Source organism: Sceloporus occidentalis, unplaced genomic scaffold, assembly GCF_023333645.1.
Source record: "Sceloporus occidentalis isolate IW3139 unplaced genomic scaffold, rSceOcc1.0.p SCAF_243, whole genome shotgun sequence".
In the NCBI taxonomy this organism is placed as follows: domain Eukaryota; kingdom Metazoa; phylum Chordata; class Lepidosauria; order Squamata; family Phrynosomatidae; genus Sceloporus; species Sceloporus occidentalis.
In genome coordinates this window covers 768,655-780,693 of record NW_028317223.1, presented here as the reverse complement: position 1 = coordinate 780,693, position 12,039 = coordinate 768,655, and the positions used below count along the sequence as shown (strand labels likewise).

The window sequence follows — 12,039 nt, the reverse complement described above, 5'->3', positions numbered from 1 at the left end:
GGAGTGTCCTGCACTTAGGCCGAGGACCTGTGCACCACGAGTCAAGCCACACCTAAAAGTGGTTAACCCTTGCTCTATGCCAGCCCATAACCAACCGAAAAGTAACATAAAAAATGAGCGGGAGGGAGGGAACTTCTGGGCCACATCCTGACTGATGGCAGCACATTCTTGCATAATCAATGCTTGGAGTATGTCAGAATTTGTGGGATTTTATTTGTCAACCTGCCTCTTTAGGATTGACCACAAGTTCTCAATGGGATTAAGGTCTTGGGGAGTTTCCTGGCCACGGACCCAAAATTTCGATGTTTTGTTCCTCGAGCCACTTGTTCCAGATATCACTTTTGCCTTATGGCATCATGCTGGAAAAGGCTTTGTTCTTCACCAAACTGTTCTTGGATGGTTGGGTCTCGAAGGATGTGTTGGTACCATTCTTTATTCATGGCTGTGTTCTTATGCAAAATTGTGAGTGAGCCTCACTCCCTAGGTTGAGAAGCAACCCCACACATGAATGGTCTCAGGATGCTTTACTATTGGCATGACACAGGACCGATGGTAGCGCACACCTTGTCTTCTCCAGATAAGCTTTTTTCCAGATGCCCCAAACAATCGGAAAGGGGATTTATCAGAGAAGGTGACTTTACCCCAGTCCTCTGCAGTCCATTCCCTGTACCATTTGCAGAATATCTGTCCCTGATGTTTATCCTCCAAAAGTCTTTGCCTCACTGAGCATGCAGATGCACTCACACCTGCCTGCTGCCATTCCTGAGCAAGCTCTGCACCGGTGGCACCCCCATCCCGCAGCTCAATCAACTTTAGGAGACGGTCCTGATGCCCTGCAGTGCTAAGGGGGATCTGGGTCTTAGTCTTATAGTCAGACCTCTATTTGAGGTTCGATTATATGACGACCTCGGATATGAGAAGATCGGTATTTTTCAGAGCATTTGGAAAAAAACCTCATCTTATATTCAAGCAAATATGGTATATTAATGTGTGTGTAAGCGTGTTAGTGTGTGTAAGTATGTTAGTGTGTGTAAGTATGTTACTGTGTAAAAGTATGTTAGCATGTTAGTGTGTGTAATTGTGTTAGTGTGTGTGTAAGAACGTTACTGTGTTTGTTGGAGGAGCTTGAGGGCCGCCAAGTCTTGCAGGGGCGAGCATTTTTTTTGTTTCGCCTCTGATTTTTGAGGTTATCATGTTGAGGTGGAATAGCTAACAAGAGTGGGGAAGGAATGAGTACAGGTAAATAGCAAAGGAAACTTCCAAAGATTATCATCAAATACCTCCATAGTTGTCTTTCATTTATTTTATATAGCTTTAAACAAATAGGCTAGGCCACAGAAATTGTATACAGTTGAAAACATTGAGGTATTAGGTAATATATGCATTAAATTCATGCAAAAATAATATCATGTATAAAATAATATTCATGTGATAAAATGTATAAATAATTTATTTTTCATGGAGAAAAATTCCTATTTGGTAAAATTGTCATCTTAATTGCAGCTTTTAAAATATTATCCAAATCTTTCAAAGCACGGCATTTGTGCTTCCTCTGAAATTTTTTTATTTTTTTATATTTAATTTTTGTTGATTTGTTCAGGTAGAGATTATCACCCCCCCCCATTATTGCCATGAAGATCAAATAACACCAGCTCATGGTTACCAAACGATATTTGAATGCACAAATATACGCGAAAACATATTTAATGTCTTCTTCTAGAACAGACAATGTCTGTGTTGCCTGTTTGTTCTAGCAGAAGACATTCAAAATGTTTTTGCCACCAATATAGACAATGGGCATTGGAACGCTAACATCAAGAGGAATGGCAAAATAGATGAGCCGAATGCCGCCAAATTCTGTGTTTCTAAATATTAAATATTAACCCCTTAAGGAGAATGGGCGGTCCCTTAAATCCATTGAAAACAATGCATTTTGAGCCTGTACATGTACGTCCTTTGTCATTAAGGGGCTAAATAGGATAGGATGGATAATGGTGTAGTGAATGGGTTTTGGTAATGATGTAGGGGAATGGGTTTAAAGGCATAATATGTAGGATGTGAGGTTAGGATAATGACATAGGAGAAAGAGCTTAAAATAATAATAGACCAGGTGATGAGTTCTCCCATTCTACCTTCATTGTCGGTATGATCCAGTCAAATTTATTCTCTTTATAATCGAGGTAGTCATTGTGTAACGGTCAGCTTTAGGAAATTTATTTATATATGCTAAATAGCTTGCGTCTTGAGACAAATTCATATACTTAATAGGAAATCTATACACGACTGTACATTCCCATTGAGTGGATTCAAGTACACGGGGCATTTGAGGCAGAGTAGGGTTACAGCGTTATTCAAGCTCCTGTCTCGCAACTTCTCGTAACATTTTCATAAATTTGTTCCCAGAACAGTACATGCAGGTAATATAGTAACATAAGATAACGTTTTACAAAAAGTCTATTAACTTGCCGTTGATCTGGAAGAAGTAATAAACCACACAATACAGTAATCCCCAAATGTTCTCAGAAAAGAAGGAGAATGCCTTCCGGATTAGGAAATATATGGATAGATGAACCTAAGAATAACATAGGTCTTGAAATAATGTAGCCTTTGAGCTTTGGGAAGTATTAGATAAAATAGTTTAAGGCAGGGGTATTTAAACAGAAAATTAAAGAGCCGCTTTTAGGATTATTTGGGGATAAAGCAGAGCATCCATTTGAGAAAAACACACACATGTAATTGAAGCATTTCATTCCAAAAAAAAATCTGCCTTTTCCCCCATTTTATTTTTAATTTTTATGTGGCAAGAGATAAGCATATTTATAACTTTTCAGGTTTGCCCCAGAAAGCTTATTACTGGCCCTCAGGTCAATGTGTTTAATCTACTGGGGATTCATTTTCAAAAGGAATGAGAAAGGTTAAATATACCATCTGGTTACAAATCCACCCAGTTCTCTTCCCTTAACCACCATAAAAAATGAAAATATAAGAAAGGTAAAACACATGGGTGTGAAGGTAACACGATACATTACAATGTAAAGATGAAAAAAAAGATGGAACCTGATTACTGGGGACAATGGATACCACTTTTTTAGACCTCAACCCCAATCCAAGATCTTTGGGATGAACTGGAATGGAGATTGCGTCCAACATGAGTGCCTGACCTCACAAATGCTCTACTGGATGAATGGGCAAAATTAAAGAAGTGGCCTCATAAACACTCCGTAATCTTGTTTTTGGAATGGGATGCCCAACAAGCTCTTATAGGTGTGATGGATAAGGTATACAGATACTTTTGGTCATCTATCTATCTATCTATCTATCTATCTATCCAAATATGCGGCTCCGATTCATTGTTCCTTGGAAAAAAAAAAGTTTAGTTCAATTCAACAAAACTCTTAAACTCTCACGAAACCAAATTCACCAATACCATTTCACACAATGCTTAAGATAACAAAGACATGCACGGATGCTTTGATATTCTAATGCCCATTTTACTCATTGTAATACAGACACATATTGTGTTTCCAACGGAAGAAACATCTTAGGTCCCAAAAGCTAATGTAAGGCAGATTTTGAGTTCTGCTTCATCTTTTAAAATAGAAATACTCCAATATTTGTAATTTTATTCAACTAACATTCGCTTAGAAGATATTAAAATGATGCATTTGTATAATGCTATAAGGCTGTTTAGTGAAAGAGTTTTGATGAGCTTCAAAAAAAATATGAACTGCATCACAAAGTATAAGTTCATAAAAATACTCCAGAACTCTCAGTTTCCAGAAACTCTTTACAAGCTTAAAAAAACGTGAACATTGTTAGCAATCATTGCCAGTAGCCTTCATTCTTGGTGTCAATATGGTGTTAATATGTTAAGAATTTGTCATGTGTACCATTTTACAAGAGTTGGAATTGTCCTATATGGAGGGGCATCTTTCAATGCCCTACAGGCTTTGCAATAATGTGTAGCCCAACCAGCGTCCCCTTTTGGCCGCCATGTTGACCTCCATTTAAAGTATTGCTCGTATTTCTGGGTATCTTTATCAAGTTCCAGCAAGTAATCAGCAAGTTGTTTAGCACTTGGAAAATCATCTACATGGATAAATGAATCACGGGGAATGAACTTTTCATAGTTTTCTCTAGATGTGCCAAGGACGATGGGCACAGTGCCGGACACGAGGGCGTTTCTCCACAGTTTTTCGGTGATATAGTCTCTATGTTGAGAATTCTCAAAGGCTAGGTAAAATTTATATTTGGATAGGTTTTCCTGCATATTACCCGAGGCCAAAGGTTTATGCTGCCGACCGTAGATATCAATTTGTACGTATTTTTTTAACTCCTCGTAAAAACGGACCCTCTGGGATTGTGGATTCCAATTACTCACTACCCATGCCACCAGCATGGACTTCTTTGGGATCGTAAAGTTTTGAATGACATCGTTCTTCTCTAGCCAGCCATAAGGAGTGAAGATATCCGAGTCACTTCGGTAAGACATGGTGAGGTTAATGAGATTGTCCATGAAGGCCAAGTTTGGAGAATGACTTGGTGATTCCAAGTTGAACCATACCCAATACTGTCCAGGAGGCCTTGGAATCTCGGGCATTTGCTTTCTGGAATAACAAACATCCCTGTGATGGAAAATGACGGCATCTGATGACTTATATAAGCTTCGGTCTGCTGTATAGAAGCATCCATCAGACTCATAGGGTGACGGACACTGGTTTAGAGTGAAATGATCACCAAAGGGCCACGTCCATAACAGAATAACCAAACTATGCTCTTGCTGAGTGGAATTTATGTCTGTAACAGGTTGTGGCAACACTTGTGTCTTTTCTTGAAATACTGGATCATTTTTTCTGAAGGTGCTGTATGAAAACAACAGGAACGCAATAAGTCCCTGAACGAGGAAAAATAGGGCGATTTGAGGACACGATGATGACGGCAACATCGTCTTCATTTCATTTCTAGAAACCAAGAAACAGAAAGGCAGAATTAGTGTCAAATAACATCAAACCCCACAATAGTAACACATTATTTAATCTTTTTGATTCCGAATGAAGGCTGAATTATGGTGCTGTCTGGAACACATAAAAAAAAGTTAACAAAAGAAGCAATCGCAACCAATGGAATGTTCTGTCTGATTGCGTCACTCTCATTACTTTGAGCCAGGATTGCGCTTTATACGTAACCCGTGGTGTGTTTGTTTTACTCTGTGTAATCCATCTATTAGCACAATACGAAAAAACAATTAAATTGTTAACTTTACAACAAAAGGCGTTCAAACTGCATTACTATCACATGACAAAATTACTGCTTCCCTACCTGCTTGTGTTCCCTTATAATCATGATATATATGTTGTTCGAATTATGACTTGTTTCCAGCAAATATGAAGATTAAATACAAATCTTAACCTCCTTTACAAGCCCCTACCGATGAACCTGCTCCATCCTGGCACGAGAAGGTCAATACGTATTTTATGTGTGTTCGAATTCCAAAAATAGAGCCCAGGGTGTTGTTTCAGACCCGAAGCCAGTACCAACATGCCATGACTATTTTTGACTATTTTTTTAGTCTGTTGGTATTAAGCGGTTGAAAGTCACTCACCTACTGTCCACCTGCTGTTGTTAGCTCATAAAGGTGACTCTCTCCTTCTCAGGCTCCCGCTTAGTGTTTTTGAACTCCTTTTTGATAGATAATAATAATGTGCTTAAGCTAATAACACACAATGTGTCCTTGGAGTCATGTTGTCCAGGAGTCCACTTCTGGGTAGAGTAACCCCGGTAATAAAGTATCTCTGTTTATAAACAAGTTGTCTAACTGTGGGCTGATGAATATGTTAACTTACTTTGTAACCCTTTTTGGTTTTATGCAAATCAACAATCAAGGTCTTCTGAGATTTCTTTTTGGTGAGGCATGATTCGTATCAGCAGATGCTTCTCGAGAATAGAAACCTTTTATGTCAAAGTAGCTCTAAAACTCTCCTGTAATCCCATTTCTGTGATTGGACTGCAGGTTTTATAACTCCTGACTCCAATTAGCTTTTGTTATAGTGATTAGCCCACACTTTTTTAAAAGCAACATTGTGAATGTTTAAATTATGTTTTCAATATGGGCACAAACAATACAATAATTTGTGTGTTATTAGTCAAACAGATTGTGTTTGTGTATTATTGTAACTTAGATGAAGATCCTATATTTTAAGACACATTAATGCAGAAATACTGGTACTTATTTTTTCTTGTCCTTGTAAACATACCAGTATACTTTGTTGCTAATAAGGGTCTGTGTATATTTTCTAACAAAGCTGTGACCAATTCTCTTCCAAAACAGGTTTCACGTGCCTTTAATTAGAGGATACCTTCAAGGGATATGTTGAGTAGCCTTTACACGTTGTTCATATGGTTACGGGGGTCAACATACCTATTTACTTGCTAATAAGTTGCTAGAATTAAGTAGATCTTTAACATGCTGTTCCATGTAGACAAAACATCAACTGTACTCTGTAGTACTCCATGGAAACAAACTTTATCAGTTTTGTCAATGTCTTATTTTTAAGTTTTAAAAATAAATTTTTAAGAAGTCTTTTCACTTACTAGGGCAAAACATGCCCGATTCACTTTTCCCTGTAACATACAGCGTACACTTTTATGTATAATGTTTGAACTTAATCATCAAAGAATTAATGTGCTTCTTCCTATGGACTTTTTCTCATAGTGTGCCGCAATAAGTTGCTGCGGTATCATTGCAGACCTATCTATGTACCTAGGGACTTAAGACGGCTTGGAAGCAATGACCCTTCATCGAGTGACAGGTCTCGATGTACATCAGGGTGAGATTCCCAAGCGTTTATGAGCCATGCCTCATTTTATTTCCAGTTTACTACCAAATTACACAATATTACCATCTGTACCAATATATAAGCAACCTCGATATGCATTTTATAGGGGGATCTGTCACTACACAAAAAAACCCAACAAACGGTACAGACGGTTTCGCGATTCACTTGCACGTCCCATGAAAATCTTATCAATTCTTTTCTCATCGAATAGACCCGAGAATGTTTTTTTTTTTTAACGTTTTCTGGTTTATGACTGTAAAGATTTAATAAATATCGTTCATTTTTTTTATGGATTTAAATTACATTTTATTTGTTGTTTTATTTACTCTATTTACCCTGCGGCAATGCTTATAGTTCATTCTGTTATTCAGTGTATAGTTATTTAAAAAAAATAAAATAAAAAATAAAATATATATATACATATATGTTCTTAAAGTCACAATCACGTCGTATTTTTCCATGGCTGTTCCTATACTTAGTACAGAACCCAACCCAGCCTCACCCGACTCTGCAGAGCGTTTTTTCCTGTGTAGCATCTCCCCTTGGTTTGAGAGGTGTTTAGAACGTCAGTATGACATCACAGCTGTCTATGAGCTAAGCATGTCCATCAGCCTTACATGTAATACCTTGAAAAAAGTATATATGTTTAAAAGATCTAAGGCATTACATTTTAACACAGCGTGTAATTTTTTTATCTGTTTTTTTTTTTTTTTTTTTAATGTTTTTAGCTGAGACAAGTGTTGGGTAAACGCGGAGAGTGGAACGTATTGACAGACGAATTGTTTATCGTTAGGCTTCACTGGCAGAAGAAATGGAGACGTGGAACCTTACCCAACATTGTAGTTCTTAAATTATAGCAGCATTATCTGATGTATAAATGATGTTGTAATGGGGACACGGCAGGTTTTTTATGGCAAAAGATGAAGCGCGTTAATTATATGACACTCCCTGCGTCGCCTGCTGTTTGGACTCTTAACGCAACCTTTGATGTCCTGTAAACACCTATAATGATTTTTGTTTGGACCGGTGAGATAATAATTATAAAAAGAATAATAATCTAATAGTTATTTAAGTTTTTGAGCATAGTAGGGGAGTGGGAATTATTCCTCTGCTCCTACCAGGTAATACAGAGTATTAAATGAAATCCTTTACAGGTATGGGATACATTTTTCTTGGAACGCAAATTTCTTACCTAAAGTTCTGTCCCTTTCGGAGCTCCTGTGTCAGGTGAGCTTTCCGCACGTACGTGGAGGAACAAGACGCTTTTATCGAGGGAAAAGATCGGAACACGCCAGGTCAGCTGACTTTATAAAATCACTCTTCCCGACTTCTCTTCTTCCCAATTTCCTTTTAAGCAACCTGTCTGTTCAGCCGCACGTTGGCAATGTAACAAGTGAAGTAAGAAACCCACAGTTTTAAACCTGTTCCAGTACGGCTTATTATTTGCTCTCTGCGGTGATTAACCCCTAAGACGCATTACCCCAGCAGGCTCTGCGGAGTGTTACTGTATAAAAGACTCAGTTAGTATCTCCTCTTGGTTTCAGAGGACTTTGCCTCCTTAAAGGGTTAGTACGATATTGCGGCTTTATATGAGCCGAGTACGTCCATCACCCTTATGTGCAATACCATGAAAGATATCTCTATATATATAAAGGTTAAGGCAGTCGGTAATATTTCTATTAATTAACCAAAAATAACGATACGGTAATTTAGAATGTAGGGGTTACTCCCTTAAGGAATATCTAAAGGGGATAGAACCCGGACTATTGACTCTGTATTTTGGGGTAACCTCATTAAGGAATATCTACTGGGAATATCCATTAAATATAGAATTTGATGGCAGATCAGACCCATTCGCCCCCATTTAGTCTGCCCGCTTTTCCTAACATAACACTGAGATCTTAATCGTTGGTCTGGTCTTAGATTCAGGAGCCGTATGCCTATCCCACGTATGTTTAAATCCCCTCGCTGTATTAGCCTCTACCTCTTCTGATGGGAGGCTGTTCCACTTATCTTGGTAAAGTAAAAAAGCACTCGTGGTGTAATCCAGTCTAGATTGCAAGCTCCTTTGAGCAGGGCTTTACTTACTTCTTGTATCTGTAGTTAAAATTGTTAGATTATACACTGCTTGTACAGTGCTGCGGAATATGATGGCGCTATGTAAAACAATAAATAATAATAACAATAATAGTAATAATAATGTAGGGGCCAGCAGTCAAATCATACTTTTGCTACATTATATCACAAGATTCTTCGTTACCAATATCTCGCAAGCTCTCGTTTTGATGCAAAAATCCAAAGTGGATGTGGCACATAAGCAACAAGGAAATAACTCTTCATTATATTAGTATACATTATCACCCCCCCCCCCCCTCGTAGTAAGGAATCTCAATATGTCCGGCTCGGAATATCTAAATACATAAAGTGATTTAACAAAGTTTATTTCAAAGGAGGAGAAGTTTTACTTTACTGAGAGGGTGGGAAATAAGTGGAACAGCCTCCCAACAGTGGTGGTAGAGGGTAATACAGTGAGGGTATTTAAACAGGTGTGGGATAGGCATACGGCTGCTGAATCTAAGACGAGACCAACGACTGATTAAGGTTTAAGGATGCACTAAATAGGGCTGAATGCTTCTTATCTGCGTCAAATTCTATGTTACAACGATTCGGTACAAACCTCCAAAATCCACAACCGTCAGTTTCTTATTCGGTCATTTATTTGAAATTATTTCATAAAACAATTCTATGCTATAGAAAAACGTATCTCACAGATAGACTCCGGAAATTGAATTTAATAATTTTATATATATATCTAACCTCCAATATTTGACAAATTCATCTTTTCAGAATTTTAAATCCAATGTAACGTCCGGCAACACTTAATAAATATCGGTGGTTAATTGCTATATCACCAGTTTCAATTGCATTAGAGGAATGGAAGTCTCTTCGCGGGCGTTAGAACAACAAAAAAATCTTTTCTAAAATAAATAAACTCAAAATAAACTAAAATAAATAAACGCAATGCGTATAATTGCTTTTAATTACCGTAAGTAAAATAAATAATGCTGGAGAATAAAACATGTCAAAACATTTTATAAAAGGTATCCTTGTTCACGGTAAAATAATTAAAATGAAAGCAGTGGGGATATAAAAAAAAAGCACTCAGATGATTGATAAAGTTCTTAAATTTTTATTAAAATTATGGTTTAAAACTAAAACCACACTTTTTTTTTATTTTTTACTATTATGTCACATTTAGTATTTATTCATGATACTTTGGTGGATAAACCTATAATCGTTTGGTTCAGATCAGGAAGAGTATGATCATTTTAATATATTTTAATATATTACCTAATGTTATAATTATATTTTAACTCTTTGAGCATAGTATGGGGAGTGGGAATTATTCCTCGGCTCCTGCGGGGTTAATTATCTGTCGTCCGGACTATTAAACGAAATCATTTACAGGTATAATATTTTTTTTTCCTTGAATACAAATTTCTTACCTAAAGTTTTGTCCCTCTGTGAGCGTCCGCGTCGCATGCAGAAGAATTAACGACGGAGAGATCGGAAACCTGCCAGGTAAGCTGACTTGTCTCAATTTATAAATAAGGTGTGGGGACGATTGTTCTTGGTGCCTCCTACATCTTTGAAAAACAAAATCACTCTTTCAGATTTCCTTTTACGCCACCTGTCCCTCCAGCCAAATGAGTGAAGCAAAAAAAAAAAACCCCACCGTTTTAAACCTGTTCCAGTCCGGCTTGTTATTTGCTCTCTGATTAACCCCTACCAACAGAAGATTGCTAGAATTTTACTGTAACTGAATGTATTTATGCCTTGGGCGTGCGCGCTTTTTGTCTGCCAGTCATCGTTATTTTGCAGATATTCAATTTTGAACATGGAATATTCGACATGGAAGTCAAAATCTACGTCAGTCTGTGGCGACGTAAGTCATGTTTTTATATTGTGAGGATACCGTAAGCCTGAGGAGCCCCCTCAGCCCCCCAGGACCTTCCTCTGCAGCTGCCATCCTCTCTGCTGTGCATCATGGTATGACATCATATGACAAATATTTCGACGCAGCCCTGATGACTGATGATGTTGGCGCAGCTGTATTTATATCCATATGTGTGGACATTTGTGCTGAAGGGTCAGATCGGGTGGGTATGGGGCGCCAATGACCAGTAGCCCGCTAGGCATTTGCTTAATGTGCCAGGTGGCCATAAGTTCCACGAAGAAGAACGCTGCTTATTTTCACCTGCAACTATCCGACATTACGATGGTTTATTCAGTGCATTGAATTATGTAGGATTTGAGTAAAGCGACAGATCTGGTTTAAAGCTCTAATAAGCCAAACAATTAAACCCCCAAAAAAGATATTAATGCTGCTTAAAAGGACTCCTGCATCTGTAATTATCCGCCTGTTACTGCAATAATAAGCAATACGCTTGGCTGAATATCAGCTAACTGGGTCAGTCATGTCAGATAAGATATTCTAGCACATTGATGGTGAAATAATAGCACAAGTTTTATTATGTTTTTAATTAGAAGTAATAATTAAAATAAACTATTTTGTCTGTAGTGGATGAACGATATAAGTTATACTTTTTAACTGAAAAACATAATGGCAACATGCAACATTTATGGCATATAATAAATAAAGCATAATAATAATAATAATAATAATAATAATAATAATAATAATAATACATGTCAGTCTAGGTGGTAATGTAAGCAGCTACACAGGGAAGAGCAATAAGAATTGACCTTCAACTGGGGGTGCTCATAAAAAATATACTGATGCCCGCGGGGGCCAGCATGGCCAGAGTGGGCCCTGACTGGGCTCCCGAGTAGGGCCAGGCTTTTTGGCGTCAGTTTTGGTAAGTTGGGGGTGGGGTTTAGGGGAAGATTACTTAAGTGGTTGTGACACGAGTTTTAGGGACATTTTGTAGTCACCTTACCTTGTGTTGTTTGTCCCAGCCTCCCTCCCTGTTTATTGGGGTATATGTATTATGTTGGGGTACTTATGCTGTCACAGCCGGTGGGTAGCTGACTAGGCATCTAGGGGGTGTGGGGCATTTGGCAGGGGGTCCCCGGTAGGTAGTGCTGGGAGCCTCAGGTTTGTATTTAGGCATCTTGGTATTTCCATCCCTGTGTGGTGGTTCCTAGTTTGCCTGGTAGGCTTTATGCTCTTTGTTAATTA

General features: G+C 38.0%; 1 protein-coding gene across 1 annotated transcript; it reads right to left on the bottom strand.

Annotated features, from left to right (window-relative positions):
- Positions 1 to 3,880: 3,880 nt before the first annotated feature.
- Positions 3,881 to 4,945, bottom strand: LOC149276259 (4-galactosyl-N-acetylglucosaminide 3-alpha-L-fucosyltransferase FUT6-like). The gene has a single exon (XM_089503821.1). It carries the CDS (start codon positions 4,943 to 4,945, stop codon positions 3,881 to 3,883), a length of 1,065 nt encoding a protein of 354 aa, XP_089359947.1.
- Between the last annotated feature and the right edge of the window lie 7,094 nt (positions 4,946 to 12,039).